The following is a 20,544-nucleotide window of genomic DNA, read 5'->3' as shown; positions in this document are numbered from 1 at the left end:
ATAACGTGTATATTTTTTAAACATGAAGGTAATAAAAGTGTTATAAGGATTACAGATTTTTCATTTGTTTACTTACATTATTAATTTTACGGTAATCTTATTATTATCTTAATCAATGATAGTCGTTGGAGGCACTGACAAATTTCGGAAACCCGGAACTTCGGTTGCTATAACTTTTAAAATTATATTTATATTTTTGCGTTTCCGTTTTCGGTGTTTTATCTGCCGTGATTACTTTCATTAAATATTTATCTTCGGACGTTTCATCATCGTAGAAAGCATTTTTATCATTTTCGTTGTGGTCCGCTTGAGACTGTTTTTCGTCATTCGTTGAAATGGCACCGCTTTTGTCGAATTTTTTAACATCCGCCTTTTTGGAGATGTTTTCTTCTCCTATGCGGCCTCCTGTCATTACCATGAGTTGCGGTTGTTGCATGGCGGTCATGTGGTCCCTCAGGCATTGCTGAAGTATGTGCAAAAAGAACAGAAACGCTAGCAGAGTCAGAGCTGACATAGCTGCATTGCTCTTGTGAATGCCGCCGTGGCCGCTGTAAAAATACAGAAAAATTAATTCTTATTCCTAAAAATCGTGTAAGAGGATTGTTGCACTTTTTTTTATGGTGCTAACTTGTGAAAAAGTTTATTAACTAGACTTATGTTCACCGGGATATAGACCGTGATTACCTTTTGTAATCACGGTCTATATCCCGGTCAATATAAGTCTAGTGAAACTAACCGTGAATCATTCAAAACTCTAAGTTTATTAACAATTTAATTTACAAATAAAATTAGTTATAATTACATATTCTACGTCAATTATAATTGCTCCTAGCCTCCCACTCCTTTGAAAACTAATAGAGTACCGGAAAAAAAGTGCGAGGATTTATAACGAAGAACGAAACCTTAACGTTCGTTTTGTTTATCTGGACATCTTATTTTTTTGTTTTCCCATAAATAAAATTATAAGTGAACAATTTATTCATGTTAATTAATGGATTAAATTGTTCGCTTGTACTTGCACCGGGACACATAGGTGCTAATTAAAATTTGTTTTTAATTTTTTGAATAAAAAAGTTTGGCTTATTCGACTTATAAACCAGCGAGCGGAAAAAAAGACCTGCTTTAAAAAATATGGCAAGCGGCTTCCATGGGTTCAATCAACGTGATGAAACATGTGCTTCCATAAAATAAAAATAACATCCAAATTTCCCCCATCCCACTTTCAGGTTTCAGATCTGACAAAAGCTCGAGTCCAGACAGTTCGGGGGTCTGAGCTTTATAAAACAAGAAACCTGTTAAAAATTTAGGTAAAGGCTGTGAAGATAATTTTCAGTAGTTTGCTGCGTAGCTACTTTTATGGGTGCCATTAGCAATGATCATGTTATTGGATGTGAACATGATTGATGATGATGTAAATATTTTCACACGGACCTTACTTTTAAATTTGCTATACTAGCGTCGTGGTAGCGGAATCTCCATTAGCAATAGTCTTTACTGAGGTACTTAGGGATAAGTTCGTCCTTTGTACTACTTTTATCTGATTTAACCTTGATTCCTGTTTTTTTATTTATTCAATACAATACAACACAACTAATTCGTACAATAAACTACTGTACTTGTGCTTGTACTGTACTGTGCTTGTGTGTTGTACTTTTTCGTAAAATAAAGTGTTTACTTACTTATGAATTGATTATTTATAGGGTAAAAATGATAATTTGTCATTACCATGTATTAACGTCATACTAAGCACATAAAATGTCATCACCATGACACTTTAAAATTACGAGGTTCATGTCTTCGCAGATAACTTTCACAGAAAGGGACCAAAACGTTTTTCGAAATCCTTGCATCATAAACATTTGATTATATGGTCAAACAAATACCTAAAATAAAGATTGTTTAATTTTTACCGTGGACCTGCCAATTTACACCAAATCAAATAATGACCCTTAGGGGCCTTAGGAGAACTTACTGTTTGGCATAAGCGACATGTCCGTGCGATGGCTGCGATTGTTCGTACCCGTAGAATACGTGCTGGTCATGGGAAGGCTGCGCGTAGTCGGAATACCTAGCACAAAGTGTATCTCAAATTGTTTGCCAAATAGGAAACCTAACGCTTACTCGGAAAAATATTTTTTTTATGATGATTGATGAGGATTTCCTCAAGGTTGTGCACTAAGTTGACAGCACTTTGAATTCGGGACGTAAAATCTACGTCTAAAAAGTTTAATATCTTCAATTCTTCATGGATACAAATCACGCTGAGGCATGAGGTCCTGGCACTTTATAAATTGCAGATCTTTTGCAGAAAATGCTTATTGTTTTCACGATACATATTTCTATTATTTTGATAGCCGCGTATGGTCAAATTATATTGGCGTTTCTGCATACTCGCCTGACTTTTTCCATAACGATACCCTTTTGCAAACTCTCGTTTGTAAAAAAAAAATGTCGGACCAATTATATATACCTACGCAGACTACCTATACATAATATACATTTAATCCATGTTGTGGCTGCTAACGATAACGTTTTTTGTCTTTAAAGTTGACTACCCTTCGTATTATACAAATTTATACTACCTATATTATACAAATTTATACTTTGTACTAACCTCTCACTGAGATGTTTCGTCCCGACTCCCATGTGTGACAGCATATCTCTCAGAGTCATGTCTCCTGCCAGTATTATCAATGTCACACGCGGCTCTGTATGCGGCTGGCTGTCAAGGCACTGACGGGATCCGCACGCGCGCCGGGTGCATTATTATGCTCTAATTCGCGTCAAATTGCCCTCAAGATGTGACAAACGTTAGTGTAGCGGTATCTTAAGTGCTCGATTTTGCTTAGAAATGTAGAGTTGTAAATGATTAGACTTGTAAGAAATTGCATCTTTGATATTAAACCTGGCTAACCATTCAACGTCTGATACGATACAGCTAAAACGGAGAGATGATTAAATCATCAGAAAATTCTTGTAATAACTGGCGGTATTTAAATTGATCTATTAAAGTCATTATTAATATAAACATTTTCTTCAAACGATGCATCTTCGCGATGGCGTGTTTAAAAATGCCTACCTATTAAGTACTATATTGCAGAAGGGTTGCTTAGTTCATTCGTTATGTAAAAATAAACGAAAATGTCATAATTTATTATTTTATTATACACACACATGCACACAAGGACGTCCTCAATCATACAACACACATTAAATACATACAAAACCTATTACTAAACTACTCAGTGATACAATTGATTTATATCACACAGATTTTTACATCAGTCGTCATTTATTGAGAAATTGGCGGAACCGTTATTATTTAACACAGTTCATTTGACACTGAACAGTACGCCAATTTTTAATAATGCTCAATTAACTAGGTCATCAAAAAATAAGACCAGTTAGTTACAGGTATTCTTTGTTTTCATACATTATCTCTACTCATTAACTTCTAGAATAAGTTAAATAAATAAATTAAATAAGTTATTAGAATACTACACTCAACGCGTCTTAGCTTGTGCGATGGGATATGATCGTATCACGCCTTTAAAAATTAGGCATGGCAATCTAAAATTATACCCTTGTGTACATTGTTTCATCGTAAGACAAAAAATATACATTATGAAATCGGAATGCAGCAAAAGCTGCACGATCGCGTTAACTTTCTAAAGCAATAAATAGGAAGTTTCGTTACAGTTAATTCGGATTTTACGTTAAAGGTTTTAAGTTCAAAGTTTTGGACAGTTAAATGATTTGGCGATTTATAATTAATATGGAGTTTGTGTTTGGTTTTAAACTTCGTTGCATTCGAGGTACATCTGGCGGCAGTCGAAGCCACCGCGTCCTCGGCGACCAGCCTCGTAGAAGTCGTCGAAAGTACCACCAGATTGCCTCTCGAGTACGAAACTGGCAGCATAACTGTAAAAAGAAATCTATTAAATTCACATAATATTTTTGTCAGTTCTGTCACTAAAAAAGACCGCAAGTTTGAAAAATGTAGGCATGGAAGTATGGTTAATCTTAGGAATTTAAAATTTCACACCGTTTTTACAAGCTCTTTATTAACTTGCAATGTATGTACGGATCAAATCTTGCAAGTTAAATTTGACCCACTTTCCGACTTCTAATGAAGCTGAAAATTTGCATACATAATGTAAGTCGGGCGACAATGCAATATGATGGTACCATCGAGCTGATCTGATGATGGAGACCATGGTGGCCATAGAAACTCTGCGATAAAACAACGAAACCTAATTGTGTTTGGGGTTTTTAGAATTGTCTCGATGAGTATTATATTAGTTACCTGTGGAAAAAAAAGTACAGTCGGCGACAAAATATTGTACCAAAAATGTAATTTTTGCCAAAAAATTATTTTTTTACTAAGCCACAGGAAAATTATATTCGGAACTGTGATTACTCCTTGTTAAGTTAGTTGAATATTCCTACCGTCCGGAAATTCGTAAATTTTTCATGAGGCCTATACAAATGAAAGTAATAATGGAAATACAAATTCTACCGAATTTTTAAAATGTACAATAAAAAATAAAATGAAGTTTTCAACTCGTCTGAACACGGCAAAGGGTGTTCAGACGAGTTGAAAATCCCCTTTTATTTTCTAGAACGTTAACAAAGGAACAAGAAAAAGAACCGTAGGATGGACAAGTGCGAACTTACGTTCCAAGTTGGCAGAAAACGCTCTTGGGTCCGATATCACCAGCACACTCATTGTTGGCGTCGCAAACGTATTTTTGAAGGCATTTGTCGTCGCTTGTGTTGAAGGATCTGACGTAGGTTTTGAGCATGGCAATGCCGGCGATGGTGGCGTCGCTGACGGAGTCCTTGCGACCCATGGAACGAGCGGCCAGAGAGCGATGAGAGAACGACGTCTTGAGGGCGTCCAACAGGTTCACTACGATGTTGATGAACTGAAAAGAGTACGAATATTTATGCACAATGCCCCGTGGAGAAGTATGAGAGAGAAAAGAACATGACATAAACTTAAAAATCTTGCCAAATCCAGCGTACTTCCTGGCTTTACCTGATTTGACATTGGTTATTTGTATATCAAACTGCACATATTAAAAGGAGAGGAAGAGGATGGGCCGCGTACCTCTCCAGCCTGTTTTGCCATGGAGGCGACCTGGTCAGGATCTTTTGCACCGAGCACCGTCGACAGTACCGCAGCCAATATACCCTGAAGCAAGCGAGATGCGACACCGGTTCCAATACCATACTTGACTATTTACATTTCAAATGGCAGGAAAACCTCAAGGAAAGCAATTCCGGTAATAAAATTGGTAAAAATCTATTAATTCTTTGAGATTATCCCTGGATGTGAAGGTTGTAGTTATTGTATGTGTATTAGGGTTTCTATAAACTACGCAATGGATACTAAATGACAGTTCTACGGGTGAGGGTAACCTTGCAAGTGCCATTACACTATAACAGTGACCGAAGATAATATCTACAGAAATGATGTTAGTGGATAAGGATATATATATTCCCATTGTTGTATATTGCGTGATGCTTTAAATAAATGAATTACTCCGGTTAATTGGCAATTATATGGTGTGTTTGCAAAATTTAAATCCTGGGTTTTGTACCTGCATGGGAGAGGAGCCGTTGTCGACTTTGTCGATACCGTCGCTGGAAGCGCCTCCGCCGAGGATGGCTGTCAGGATCTTGAGTCCCATCGAGAAGAGGTTAGCCCACGGAGACACAGATGACGAATCCGTGTCGATACTGTCACTCTTGTTGGGGCCAGTGCCGCCGGGGTTGAACAACATTTGCATTATCATTCCTGAAAATGGTTTTATCATTCCTGAAATTTAATCCTTCTTATTATTTCGCCTTAACTAAAGTTTACATGCGATTGTACTAACTAGAAGGTCTAGAAGCAAGCGTTTAAAAAAAAGTAATCAAATCAAATCACCTGGAAGATAACTATACTCCTTACCAAGCATGTTGGACCATGAGAAGCCACCATCGGAGATGGAGTTGTTCTGAATATCGTCGATGTCATCGAGCGCGACTTTCTTGAGAGCGTTGGGCTTCTCTGCGAATTTCCGCTCCTGCGCGTCTTGCTCGTGTTGTAGAGGCAACGAGTTGCTGTAGTATTGCGGATTTTGTGTCCGGACATGACTTGTTGACTGGAAAACCATTAAACTAATTCAATACAATTCACCGAAAAAGTATTTTCAAATCAGACTTATTGAAAATGAAATCTAAATTAAACTATATTAATTAGAAACAACAGCTCGCTACAGTTCCAGTTCAGTATTTTTGAGTTGTGCGTATATTTAAAAATAGTAAAAAAGGTATAAAATTTTACAATAATAAAAACAAAACAATTTCTTGCCAGCCAAAGGCCTAATTATGATTATACAATACTTTTCATAAATCCGTCTTGCAATTAAATGTTCCAAACATGGTAAGAGTAAGAGGTAAGTAATATGAGTAATTTCGTAATCTAAGTAGGTATCATACCTGTGAGATGAGGGGAGCGTGGTGCTGCGGGTACGCTATCGTCTGAAGAATCGTCGATGAACTAATAAGGGCTAAAAGCGCCCAGCCTGCGATCTTCTGACTCATCCTGCGGAAAAGGAAAACATGGTAAGTCATCATTGTAGGTAAGGTAAAGGAAAAGGTAAGTGTGCTGAAATTTGCCTACAAACATGTAAACTTTGCTTATTTAAAAGAGATTTGATTAAAATTAACCTACGTAGCATATTATTTAATTATATGTTAGCGCAAATGGACGTTGTCGATTAGAAAGTGTTCTGATGAGTGATTCGCGCGAATTGATTGCCTGCGTTTGGAGTTGCTTAGAAAGTAGCCCCCTACACTACACTGCCTTAGGTGCATTTTTATGAGGATGCTGGCTGTGTATCTAATTAGAGGATGCCTATTAAACTAATTGGCTAAGTGTGGCTATTACGAGCATACGAGCTAAAAGGCTTGGACGGTTACGTCCAGTTGATGCAGTCTCCGTATACAACTACATATATCTACTTAACGACTTATTTATGCCTACAATTTTTAAATAAAGTAAACATTATTTTTAGCTGATAAGTACGTGATAATAAATTCTAACCTACTGATTCTAACCCGGTTTTTGTTAACTGTAGTTTGGATGTCAATGTCACTTCTCATACCCGTCTCAAATAAGGTGCTAATTATAAAAAATTACGGAAATTTGTTGTGTGTTGACTACTTATTAAGCGCTAACGGTCACGAATCGGCCTCTGCGGTCTACTTTCTTTGACCGATAAAAGTGAGTGATTTTTCACCTGCTTCGACCGCGTTACTGATGTTGCATCATGCTCATTTGTTTTCTGACTCACTTTGTGTTGACTTTTTTGAATGCTTTTTACGTGATGCTGGCTGTTGAATGCTAACATAATAAAAAACGGTGGTAAATTTCTTTACCTCGTTAAACCTGTTTTTGCGACAAAATTTTGAGCCTATTCTGTAAATGACTTTTCAGCATTGTTATGACGGATTGTCTATAAAATGACTAGCCTATTTGTCTCGGTTGTCAATTGAAAAGCAAATTGCACACGTAGGCACGTTGTGGCTGCGCGCCGGTGGCCGGTGACAGCGCGTCCGTTGAGATTCTCTCCGGAGAAATTTGTTGTCGCTAGTCTTATGTTTTATGTATGCCTTGTTACTATTTACTCGTAAAACCACATACGTACGTGTATTTATTTAGCTACTCCTTAGTTAAGGCGCATTGTTTAGCTACAACCGTCGAGCACACAAAGATCCATTCGTCAACGTAACATAGAAAAGAGCGCAATGCATGTGCATACGAATGCGTACTTTGTTGGGAGAAAGCAGAAAATAAGTAAATGCCTGTACATTTTCTATAATGAACATTTAACATCAGAAAGTGTATGCGCCGTACCTTAATGATTTCTACCCTGTATGCAGTCTGAAAATGTTTAAAGGTAGATATGAGAAATACCTTCTTTTTTACATAGGTACATTTTTGGGAGGTATACTTATGCAGTCGTTATTTTTAAATATCAGGTGGGACGCAAACATGTACGTCGCTCTTTGCCCCGGGCGAAGCCGCTTTCTTGCGGTGAAGGGCTTATCGATAGGATTGAAGCATGGGTAGAAATGGCATCGACCCCTTGACCTAGTAACCTGCGCAGGCGACTGAACTTCGCGGTGCATCGCGCGGGAAACTAACCTCACTTTCGATCGACGCGGATCTCGCCAACGGCATACATTCTCGAATGTCTTAGCCGGAGATTCATAATAATAGCGTCATAGGTATTCTCTATTACCTACCTATTGACGTTTTTAAATATTTTGTGCATTAACAAAATTTCTCGAGATATAACTTTAAATTCAGAGATTACTGTCAAACGGGTGACAGGCGTAACTTACTTTTTTGCCGAAGAAGAATTAAGTAATTAAATGATTTCTTCCGTTCATTCTTAATCTTTTCATTCGTTTACATATTGAAGGAAAAACATATCGTATTGTCCTTTTAAATTATAGAAAAACCGTCTTTAAGAGATAAGTTTTCGAAACAAGTATAATTATATTGTCTCATAACGCAGAACAGCGCAGCAAGGCGCGGCAAACATGGTGATGGGTGAAAGCGACGCGGGTAGGTGGTGTGTGTGCCACCTCCGTGCAAGGTTAACGTTTTTCTAATTTTGGACCTGCAGTTCTGTCTCCAACAAGCCACTTTCATTGTAAATTCCCCGTGGAAAATATGGGCAGATTCTCTAACAATTTTACACTTGTATCATACCATACGCTGGTTCTGCTCAGCATTATCTCGCGTTCTAAAGTGTGGGCAACGTTCATAAACATTTTTAGAACGTTTTCTCGTTTCCGTGGAGTCGTTTTTTGGCTCCTTTTTTCGCCGCTGACTGGTCCAGCGTGCAATTCGCTTTCTAAAACTGCACAATTTAGTAACAGTGCGTGTTCTCGACGCGGATGTGAACGCGAATCAATAAGTCGTAATATGAGTTATATACTTACCTAAATGTTATTATGAACATGATTAACATGAGATATTTTGACAGCCAAAATGTTAATTTTATTTTTAATTTTACGTTTTGTCAAATTTTATGACATGACTTGTATATTGCGTACCTTATCAATAAACATTGATATTTTTATTACAGGTAGGTACTACTGTGATTTGCTAATCAACATGTGGGTATAAGGTTGTTACCGTGGGCGTAAACCTATTCATTTATTTTTATAAGATTCAAAGTTGAATCACGAATAAACAAATGGGTAAAACTATAAAATTGGAAAGTAGTATTTAATGCATCTCCTATTATAGCGAAGATTAAACTGAAAACTTTGTAATCTTAACTAGAATTGAGATTAGCCATTCTCGCGAGGAAATTCCGAGGAACCAACGGATAGCACGCGCCTCAGACGGTCTCGCTAGATCGGACGCTATCAGATGCGTGCGCGCTCCTAACCGTACCACGCTCCCGATGTGGATCCAACGGTACCACTGATTCTAGATGTACATGTTCAATAGCGGCTGACACCTTCACCTACTTGTTAAAATATATAAAAACTACACTCAATCCAACCCGGAAGATGTTCCCTACCTAGGTAGAATAGGCACAGTCGTCATCAGATATATCTGAGCAGCCGAGGTGCTCAAAAATATCTGAACAGTGAACACGCACTCTAACGTCTTGGAGGCGTGTTCAGATATTTGGAGCCGCCGCTCAGATATATCTGATGGCGACTGTACCTATCTACTTTATAACATACCGAACCTACCTACTTAACATTGGTGCTAAAAGTTCCATCACCAAATTGTTCTGAGTGTGATGTAGAGGATACGTCTATCAGATCCTAATGGAATGTGTTCGCAACGAATCAGTTCGCCGAGAGATTGAAGATGTTAGCTTTTTTAAGATTAGTGGATGTAATTTTATATTATCCCAGCCGCTGTCAGAGGTTGCAAACTGAATTTATAAGCCGGTAATTGTAGGCTTAAGTAGACGATAAGATTTATGTAGCATATACAGAGCGACATCGTCACTCAGTGACAAAGCTCTTTCAATAAAAAATAAAAACAACTTTGGTGCTAGTGGCAGCAAAAACGATCAAAAATAACCAATAAGGTGGCTATACAAAAGAAGCCGGTGTATAATTTTTGTATTAGCATCACTTCGCTTACCCAACGCAGAATGACAAGATGCCTCTCACGTGGCTACAACTTTCACTAAAGTTTTTTGGGTATGAAATGAGCGCAGTGATTCAGTGCCTGTTTCTTGATGATGACATTAATGCAGTGCGATGTCATCGGGACATTTAAAGTCTAAATGTTTTTTTTAGGTAGATACGTAGGTATTAATATTAATAGGCAGTAGATTAGTTCCGGGCTGCCACTTTGTGTGCTAGTGGGATTCGGTGCTAAAAATGATATATACCTTAAAAGATCCTGCAGAGATAGTTACCCAGCAAATCATCAATGTCTATTAAATAGTTAGTTGGTTTTTCATAGCAATCTTAGGGGCGGTACTTGCATATTCGTTTGTCACGCAACTATTACCCGCCAGTATAATGGAATTGCCCCCCTACCTACTCATTCAGTATGCGTTTCTCCACATGACTTATTCATCCAGGAAAATATTATTAATTCCTTATAAACTACAAGCACCTGATTGCCTTGGTTTATTTTTCATGGAAGACAAAATAAATAGAGTACTGTGGTCCCCACTTGGGATAGACTTTTCAATTGTGATATTCACTAAAACCATCTAAGAGGATCGTCTTGTTTCATAATTATGAAATCCCAGGTAGTCCAACTGGATGTATGTCTTCTAACGCCAGAGACGGAGGAACGGTCTCGCACGGTCAACTAAATACCCTTATCGTAAGTAGATAAATACTAAAATTGCATAACTGTTTTTCATTTGTCAGCATTTAGTATTAAGTGTTCAGTTCTAGTGGTTTGATTGATGACATAAGTCGAGTGTTGCTAAAATGGATATCTATTCACTTGTTGCGCATGTAGAAGTTTTAAGGTTTAGATTTTGGATATTTCTGAAGTTAGTATTAGTACCTACAGGCTTTTTTCGGGCACTAATGTTTAGGTCGCCTTTATTAAGTCTATCTTTGACGGTGGCTTAAAAATAACATTTTGTTTGGTCTTAAGTCTTAACTGCGAAACTGCGATCCTAATTCCTAAGCTTCAATTCAAAACCCCCAAGGGGCATTGTAGAGTTCTGAATGGAACATTTGTTGATCTCAGTCATACTCAAAATTAAATGAGTCCAGCTCTGGTTTATAATTCATTCTCATTACACAACATTATCACCAGATCTTACAACTTTCATTGGAAGTTTTCTGATCATGTTCACCCTTTTAACCGCCGTAGGCTGATATAAAAGACATACAAAATCGGGCTCATTTCGCCGCCGTCTGATAAACAACACAAAACTTCGTGTAACTTCGTATACATATAGGTACGAGGGTGGGTTGATAAGTTTCCGAAATGAAGACGAAAAAACAAGATATTTGATTCTGACTAATTTATTTTCTACATATGCTCCTTCTAGTTCGATACAACTAAACCGAGGCTTTCAGGGGCCATTTTTCCGTTTTCGTTTTCTGTAAAGGCCTTCAAATTTGCCATGTTTGGCGTCAATTATTTTGGTGTCGGTGATTTTTTTGTGACACGCCATTGACGCTTTGTTGTCTCCATATGAAATCATCTACCCAAGTGCGGACGGTACTAAAAGAAGGTTAAGAGTCCCCTATGGCATAATGGCACGATGCAACATAGTTTTAGTGTGGGTTTCCGTTTTTCCTTTTTAAACTTAAACTTGTATGACAACGCGATCTTTAGTTTTCTCCATTTTCATGAAAATGGAAAAATGACTCGCTTCAAACCTCAAGTTTTTTGAAAAACAAATAAACATGAACTTTTTGTTAAGTACTTAATTGAGAAAGATTGCAAATTGTGATATAGAAGTAATTTATATCAATATTTGTGAACTTAAATGTATAATTGTCATTTCGGTTTTCTATCAACTTTTCATCACAAAGTTTTCATCGAGCGTGCTCGTTGAAAATTTTTATGGCGGTTAAAAGGTTATGTCTTGAGGAAAACAAAAATGATCACTGGATCACAAAATACAATTATTGATTAAACGGTTTTATTTGCCTTGCCCTGATTGTTATTTGTTTGGGTTAAATTTAATAATTGAAACTCTTCCCCCTTCCTGTTGACGGATTGACGCATAATTTTAAGCTTCGACATTTAATTATGTACATTATTGAAATTTTACCTCCTTCCTTTTGATTTTCCTAACGCATAATTTGCGGCTTCGACAATTAACTATAATATTTCCCCAGATCGATATTTGTCTTAATACCAAGGATCGAATCACATTTGCACGACAAAGCTGTCGCATTCATTTAATAGACAGCTAATAATTCATTGCTATAATTTATATCCACAGTATCCACACGTTGTACGCCAAAGGAAATGTAAACATTTCTTTGGATAGTTGCAGTGGACGAGTGTGTGAGAAACTACAGGCGGCGGGCACGCAAGCCTGGTTGCTATTGACCATTCCGATCGCAACAGCTTTCCTCGCCACTTTCGACAGCCAGTTCACGTTTCAAGACTTTTAATTACTTGCAGAAACCTGTCACAAGTATCATAATAGCCGTCCGCCGGGCCCATCTACTTGCCTTTTGTTTACAAACGGCGTGAAATGAGAAAGCGAAATAGCCATGATGTAAGGTGTGCATGAATTACGTGTACCTACATGTAGGTAGGTATGTCGGCATTCGACAATGACGTAAGAGAGTTGGCGACGAGGTGGTGTGTATTTTTATCCTAATGAATTTTCGAAAATATGTATACTTACATATTTATATTATTAAAATTTTAATGTTTAAAAGAGAAAAATATCAATGAAATGAAATGAACGGTAAACTGAATTTCCAATTAATACAAGATGGACCCTTAAAGCTTGAAGTTGCACCTTAAAACGTCATGAATGATTGAAGACGATTGTGCAATGATTACACCAAAGAGGGTTATTGAAAAGTTAAGTTTTGCATCAGTATGTCATTGATTTAAAATAAAATTAACCGAACAAATCCAAGTCGCAAGACATTCAATAATAGTTATTTGTTATACAAGGGTGCAAAGTTGTATTTTACCCGCGAGTGTGGAATTGAAACACGAGCAAACGAAAGGATTCTATACTTGAACCACGAGCGAAGCGAGTGATTCTAAAATAGAATCCTGAGCGTAGCGAGTGTTTCAACACACGAGAAGTCAAATACATTTGCACCCGTGTGTAACAAAACTTTTCCCCTCACTATAGCGAGGAAAGTGCAACATCCACAGGCATTAGATCATCTTCATCACTGTGGAATCACACATTTTTTTACGATAATACGATATTATAACAGAAAACTGGAAGTTGTGTATTTTTACGTGTCGGAGTCGGTAAGAAATTTTTTGTTGACAATGTTGACATTTCTGACGATGCGTTTTAAAATTGCATCGACTCAACTTGTGCGTTCAGAATAACATTCATCATTTAAAAAAAAAAACAAATGTTTCTTAAGGAATTTAAGGTTTATGACTTGAAATCATTAAACAAAGCTAAATTTGGTATTTTTTATTAAATTCTAAAACCATTTATTAAATGATAATTAATATCGAACGAACCATTATTAAGAGCGTTTTACGTTTTGTTATCTGTCAAAAGCTACTTAAACACGCTCCATCTAAGGTCAAATTACTTTCCCCACTAGTGGATAAAATGCATTTTTCCCCGCTTGTTTTAAAGGATATAAGACGGCTTTCCGAGCTAGTGAGGGGAAAAATAATGTATTCATATTATGTAAATTGTGTAAAGTTGTCTTTCCCGACTGTTTCCACCGTGTCCAATCCACGGCTGCGGCATAATGTGTGACGACCATTTTCTTATTTTTAAAGTGAAGGTTTTTATTTACATGCCTAATACGAATAGTAAAAAGGTCGTTGACGGTGCCTTAATTGTTGTGCCGAATTGCATTGTTTTGACAGGTAGTGGGATGAATACACTAATCTTCACCTTCCTACCTACCTACTCCATAGTTTTTTGTTTTCTCCCCAAGTTGTCATTAAGTTAATAGGTCTGTTTGAGTAGGTATACAATGCTTTGGAGAAAGTTGTCATTTTAATAGTTTAGGTAATTTCCGCTCTAGTAAGTAGTGCTGCAGATATATAACAAAAATCGAAATAAATGATAATCAAATGTGGATAAGCCTTTACTAAGCAAAGTTCCAGCGCGATATATAATTAAATATGGAATAATTCGGTTTATTACCTGCTTATCCCTGCTACTAACATTATTATTTCAATTTTATTTTAAAGAAAATGTGACACGAGTTCTGGCTTACTAAGCGGAAAGGACTTAATATCACTATGGAACATGTACTTTATTTTATTAAGCTTAATCTTACGGTTATCGCCACCTGTCACCTAACGTGTTCATCTACCTTATGTGTCTGCTAATAAGTACCTAGCTGAGGTCTAACTAAGAGAGCCTTGCACTTAGTATTTTTTGTGTCATTTTTTTAAATAAGCTTTAAAAAGAGTCGTGAATAATTGATGAATCTGATAAAGGTATTAAAAATTTACGCTTCGACTTTATTTCAGTTTATGTCACACATTAAATTACGCTTGCAGTCTACTTTAAAAAAATTGTATAGGTATGTATTACAAACAACTTAAAATGATTTTAAATGTTAGCAAAAATTTTACACACGTCACTGGACACATTGGGTGTTACCTGTACCCACAACATAATCATATGTTTCTTCAAAACTTTAAACAGTTTTCTAATCCACAAACAACATTTTTTCATACACAGGTCATTTAATAATTCATATTCACAGGTTTCGCATCACACCTTAAATTTTGATAACAATTTAGATCACGTGGTCACTTCAAGTGATGCGTTCAATCCCGTTAAACTTTCACACTCGCCATTGCACTGTCCAAGCCAAAAACACGACTTACCTTATCTGGTTCCGGTACTGGCAATCACTGAATCACTGATACACTGTCTTCCACGATGTAGCTTATCACTGGTGAAAGTGCGTGTTGCTCGAGCGCGAGTTTGACTTGCAATGAGTGTTGCGCCTTGAACTTCACTATATATATAGGGTGACCCAGTTACGGTGGCGGCGGCTAACTGTGCTAGTCGTCTGTCTGTCCTTATGTCCAACCTGTTCATCCCGTTGGCTGGACTCTCGGACCTTCTCAAGGACACCTAACAACCTACGCGTGAGCTCCCGAAAGCGGGCGTTCGATAAAATACAATGCTCGCGTCTTACCCGCGCTTCAAGCGGTCATATTAACATACCAAACATTCCCATGATTGCCTGATAGTTAACTTCATCATCAAGTGCAAGACAAATTTCAACCGGCAACATAGCAATACCTACTACCTACTAATTTTATAGTAGTAGGTATTGCTGAGTACTAAAGACTGTACACGATGAAACCCGGCCACGCATGATGTGGTAAATCTTTTAAATGAATGTACATTTTTCCTTTAATAATTTGTGGTTATCAAACTACATAATAAAATTAGAAACATAATATAAAGTGGGCGCGGTGGCAGAAGCGGCCGAAAAATTAAAAACATAGGGGCCTCGGGGCCGAATACAATTTCGTACCTTTTGGCGTTGAGACCCTTGGCCCGTGGGGTCCAATCGCCCTTAAGCTTGTTAACGAACTATCGAAAAGGTTAGCAGAGGTTACCGGTGACCGCAGAGCTAGCAGCTTCCTCGCTCAAAGAATTAGTCTAGCGGTACAGCGAGGAAATGCTGCCAGCATCTACAAATTTGAATTTTTGGTTAATCATACAGCTCGGAAATTTTTTCGTAGCCAAAATAGTAAAAACTGAACTCTACCCTATTATTTTCGTCATGCCATTGTATTGTTAAATTATTTAAATAGTGATTTTAGGGGTGGTCATTCATACAAGTGCCTCAGGCTTATAAGTCACTATAAACACAGATTAATAAATAGTTACTACGTAACAGATACATCATTCCCATACAAAAGCGAAAATACCTACGCTATAATAGCCTACAAAATCTTAATAATAATACCTGCTGCTCAGGATGAGAAGAAATGTACCATAAGTACGCGCACAAAGAGTCGAGACTGCCTTGCTCGCCGTGCAAGTCACGTGCCAACGCGTCATCGTAAGAATGCGCTAGGGTTGTACTGTTACTTATGCTATTATTGTAATAAAACGAATGTTGAATCAACCACATTTTTATTAGTCAATCAAATATTTAAAACAACACTTGTAATACCTGACTCAAAAAACTCCTTAATTTACGATTTACCTACTTATGTTCAAAGAAATAAATGGTGACAAAATTCATAAAGATGATTTAGAATACTACTCACCTTTCTTTGTCTCTCGGAAATGAAAAAAACAACAATTTTCCTTTGTTTTTTGACCTTTACAACCATCTACTGCACAATAATTACGTGGTTTCGGCATTTCGAAGTGAAGGCGCGGGAAACGTGCGGTGCGAGCGCTCACGCGGGCGTTCGGCGGCCCTCTGTCGGTTGTATCGTCGACGATACGCCGAGCGGTAGGCATATAGCGCGTGACCTTGAGCGAGTGAAGGAGGCCTGCTATAAAGCTTTTGCCCGCGATTTCGTCTGCCTGGAGTTAATAATTTGGGTAGCTTATTTTTTATCCAATCTGCTTTTTATCGATTTCCCATACAAACTTCTAACCCCCTTTTCACCCCCTTAAAGGATGATTTCTGGGGTAAAAACTACCCCATGCCCTTCCCCAGAACTTAAACTATTTCTATACCAAATTTCAACTAAATCGGTTCAGCGGTTTAAGTGTGAAGAGGTAACAGACATACAGACATACTTTCGCATTTATAATATTAGTATGGATTTATTACTTGAATAAATCAGTTTAATAGTTTTTATACGTTTTGTATACTAGCTTCTGTCCGCATATAATGAGTAATTAATTAGTTAATTCCACCTTCCTTTTCATCATCGTAAGAATAATAAAAACTGACACGTGTTCCCGGACCTCAAACTATCTCCATACTAAATTTTATCTAAATTTGTATAGCGGTTTAAGCGTGAGGAGGTAACAAACAGACAGAGTTACTTACGCATTAAATTGTGAGTATTTTTGATATAATGATATTTCACTGATACTTGCAAACTTTATTCCGCTTTGCGTGTTAAAAATTACGTCTTTTATGTTTTCGACGTGTTTAATGAAATATATTATACTGCATTTAAAATAAATTATTTCACACCATGCATGAAATAAAGTACCAGATAATTATTAGAAAAACATACACATCAGTTATTTTCTGACACAATATTTATTTATTTTAATGACATGATTGGATAGAACTAAAAATGACGTGACTTGACCGTGACGACGTCAAATTCCTTATTGGCAGATCGTTTTGATAGTTCTAAAAAATAATCTGATTTGACTAGTAGGAAAGTAGTACCCTATTAACAAATTAAAACTATGTTTTCTTTTACCAATGGAGTATTATGCCATTTTTTAGAACACATCGACATTAATGAAACGTCAAACTTTAGCAGCTCTATTATTGTATCTAGTTGATATAAAATGTAACCAATATTTTAAAACTGACGTTAAATACTTTAGTATTTTAAAGCTTATGCTTTATTATAGGTTGTGCTACGTCATTACAGGGGTGTTTACCATAGTAGGCCGTAGGGATTCTTTATACTTAATATTTTTTCATTATGTTGATATAGGTAATAGGTAGTTGAAATAAATTCATGGAGCCCATAGTCATGGATCATGGAGTCTAGTCATCAGGCAGTTTTAGACATGATCTGTCAGAGCCCCGTGCTGAGCTGAGCTGCCACCCAGTGGCGATCTTGGCCCACAGCTCAGTTGCATTCGGCAGACATAACCAGCCCTGTGGTAATTTTAGACGTGGTCTGGCAGCTCCCAGTACTTAGTTGGGCTGCCAATCAGTGGCGATATTGGCCCACATCTCACTTTGCAACTTGCCATATGGCAAGACATAACCCACTTTAGCCCAGTCCCACTTTAGCTTGGTCGGAAAGCCAAGCTACGTCGACTACTTTTGTTCTGGAGCGCAGCGTAGTGTTCCGGATACGACACGATCCATTAATTTTACACATAATATGCTGCGCTCTATGGCTCGCTTAAAGAATTAATGCTTATAATAATTATTGAGGAGTGTCTGTTCAAAAGGGCTTATGTCTCTATGAAAACCATATTAAAATAAGCCCTTTTGTAAAGACACCTCTATTGTTTACAACATGATTGATTCCCTCTTATGAAAACTACCCTCGTTAACTAAACAACGTCACTGCCGATGCCGTGAAGATAATGCTTTTCTGTTTAAACATTTGTTATTGCTTTCTTCATATTGTAGGTATGATATCGTCCATTATATCTGGTTCTATATAACAATTGAATGTTCTTATCCTCGAGACAATTTTTCTTATACGTATTATAGTATCTATTCTATTGAAAACTATCTGGCAAGAGTTTAAATGGTAGAGCAATTGGCAATTCACTGAAGAAATAGCTTTATGTATTTATTTAAGATAAAATAATATTTTAGCTAAATGAATTCCTACATAGGCAATGCGAGTACAAAAGGTAGAGATTTCGTAGAATAGAATAGAATATATTTATTTGCTTGAATACGTAACAATCAGATCTTATACAATAGCACATTTACCTATTGTCGAGGTCCGATTAGCGTAAAATCTCTGTACCTACCTCCCTAGACTTGACTTTTCTAGTCAGATACTTAAGAGCCAACAGGAGTGGTCATTTCTCCATACAAACGTACTCGACTGTTTCCTCCGTGGTTTTTGAAGCTAGAGCAATAATTTTTTCATCACAGATTAATATTGTCAATATCTGTGTCGGACTGTTTTGCTTTTTTTGATATTTTTGTTTTTTAAGGCGCTAGAGCCCTTCAAACATGGCCAAAAATGGCCTCATTGACTATGCCGCAATGAGAGGCGTGGTATTCAAAACTGATATCAATTAGCCAAAAAATCAAAACAGTCCGACACAGACAATTTCATAATTATTTAGATTTCCAAATTTGGTTACGATTGGTTAAGTTTTGGAGGAGGAAACAGTCGAGTACGAAACCTCGATTTTTGAGATTTTTACACAGGATTTTTCGCCTAAGCTGCAGTTGTCCTTATCGCACTAATTTTAGGGGCGGGGTCAAGTTTCTAAATACGTACACAGACAGAAAAGTGATGGGCAATAGTCGACATTGAATATCGATAATCTAGTGATGTGATAAGTTATCGATAAACCATAAAAAAGTCGCGATTTGCCTCTTAGTAGGCGAAGTATGCAAAGTGAGTATGCACTTTGGCCCCAGGGGATATCGTAACACTATTTATTATTCCTTGGTTCATACAAAGCTGAGCTGACACACTAGCTACGAGATCAAGTCCTGACTACCCCCCAAAAAGGAAGGGGAAAAGTCGGCTCCTGCGGTCCAGTTTGCCTCTATTTCTACCTATCTGTTGCTATGAGATCAAATTTGGTATAATTTTTGTGTAAATTAGGGACGAATAATTTATTTTAGAAATAATTGTTTCACATTTTCATACACAAATCTGAATATATGAGCGCTGGATATTGGTCACTGATTTGCTCTTTAGAAGCAAATTGTGGCGATTTGCACTAAAAATTAATTACCTACACAATTTAGTTTATTTATTCTTTATTTAGAAAAGTATCAGTTATAAGTACGTATTCATACATTTGAGTGTAAAAAAAATTTAGTAATACTTTGGTTAAAATATTGTTTTAAATTTTACAATTTTCACTATTATTCTAAAATTTATTTTAAACAAAGTATTAATTTTATTAAAACTTTTATGACGTGATCTTGTTAAGTATGTATAAAATAATATTTAATACCTTTAAAATAATATCTGTCTGTCTGTCTGTCTGTCAATCTGCCTGTCCGTCTGTCACCAGGCTGTATCTCGTGAACCGTGATAGCTCAGTTGCAATATTTACGGATGATGTATTTCTGTTGCCGCTATAACAACAAATACTAAAAATAGAATAAAATAATTATTTAAGTGGGGCTCCCAAACAACAAACGTGATTTTTTGCCGTTTTTTGCGAAACGGTACGGAACCCTTCGTGCGCGAGTCCGACTCGCACTTGGCCGTTTTTTGTTAATAGCTTTTGAACTTTTTTTATGTGGGAATAAACGCTTCGAATACATTTTTCTAGACATTCTGAATCCAATGAGGTATCATACGTATTTTTAGGAGTTAGTATCTCTATTAGTGGCAGCCGTACAAGCCCAATTTCAAAGAAAAACCGCAAATCGATGTACAGGTTAGCAGTTTGGCACACGCATACTAAGAGGTCAAAACAAAATATAATATATAATAATATAATATAATATATATATAAATATATTATATAGTTCGATATGCATGCTTGCTGGTAGTTTTAT

The 20,544-nt window shown here is 36.9% G+C and overlaps 3 protein-coding genes across 4 annotated transcripts in view; 1 reads left to right on the top strand and 2 right to left on the bottom strand.

Annotated features, from left to right (window-relative positions):
* Window positions 1–112: 112 nt before the first annotated feature.
* LOC134747744 (uncharacterized) lies at window positions 113–2,879 on the bottom strand. The gene is made up of 3 exons (XM_063682368.1): window positions 2,615–2,879; window positions 1,973–2,068; window positions 113–548 (listed from the first exon to the last, which is right to left on the bottom strand). Exons 1-3 carry the CDS (start codon window positions 2,671–2,673, stop codon window positions 113–115), a joined length of 591 nt encoding a protein of 196 aa, XP_063538438.1. The 5' UTR covers window positions 2,674–2,879.
* A 267-nt stretch (window positions 2,880–3,146) lies between these two features.
* Window positions 3,147–6,594, bottom strand: LOC134747994 (uncharacterized). 2 transcript variants are annotated; one of them, XM_063682690.1, is made up of 6 exons: window positions 6,490–6,594; window positions 5,960–6,152; window positions 5,607–5,803; window positions 5,114–5,197; window positions 4,678–4,928; window positions 3,147–3,921 (listed from the first exon to the last, which is right to left on the bottom strand). In XM_063682690.1, the coding sequence occupies exons 1-6, from the start codon at window positions 6,592–6,594 to the stop codon at window positions 3,795–3,797; spliced, it is 957 nt and encodes a 318-aa protein (XP_063538760.1). In that variant the 3' UTR covers window positions 3,147–3,794. The 2 variants fall into 2 exon arrangements, with proteins under 2 accessions (XP_063538760.1, XP_063538761.1); XM_063682691.1 differs by lacking the exon at window positions 5,114–5,197.
* A 534-nt stretch (window positions 6,595–7,128) lies between these two features.
* Window positions 7,129–20,544, top strand: part of LOC134747993 (inositol-tetrakisphosphate 1-kinase-like) — a 110,333-nt gene continuing 96,917 nt past the window's right edge. The window contains exon 1 of the mRNA XM_063682689.1: window positions 7,129–7,141. Coding sequence (XP_063538759.1) covers window positions 7,136–7,141 — 6 coding nt within the window. The 5' untranslated portion in view covers window positions 7,129–7,135. The remainder of the gene's footprint in view (window positions 7,142–20,544) is intronic.

The sequence above is a fragment of the Cydia strobilella genome, chromosome 15 (genome assembly GCF_947568885.1).
Source record: "Cydia strobilella chromosome 15, ilCydStro3.1, whole genome shotgun sequence".
Taxonomy (NCBI): Eukaryota; Metazoa; Arthropoda; class Insecta; order Lepidoptera; family Tortricidae; genus Cydia; species Cydia strobilella.
The sequence above is the reverse complement of the archived record's forward strand: the minus strand, read 5'-3'. Positions and strand labels throughout refer to the sequence as shown.

Coding starts and splice junctions, on each gene's coding strand:
- LOC134747994 (XM_063682690.1), bottom strand. CDS start 6,594: ATGAGTCAGAAGATCGCAGGCTGGGCGCTTTTAGCCCTTATTAGTTCA. Junction 5,198..5,606: donor ACGGCTCCTCTCCCATGCAG/GTACAAAACCCA, acceptor CGCTTGCTTCAG/GGTATATTGGCTGCGGTACT. Junction 4,929..5,113: donor TGGCAAAACAGGCTGGAGAG/GTACGCGGCCCA, acceptor TACTCTTTTCAG/TTCATCAACATCGTAGTGAA.
- LOC134747744 (XM_063682368.1), bottom strand. CDS start 2,673: ATGACTCTGAGAGATATGCTGTCACACATGGGAGTCGGGACGAAACAT. Junction 2,069..2,614: donor ACGAAACATCTCAGTGAGAG/GTTAGTACAAAG, acceptor ACTTTGTGCTAG/GTATTCCGACTACGCGCAGC. Junction 549..1,972: donor CATGTCGCTTATGCCAAACA/GTAAGTTCTCCT, acceptor GTATTTTTACAG/CGGCCACGGCGGCATTCACA.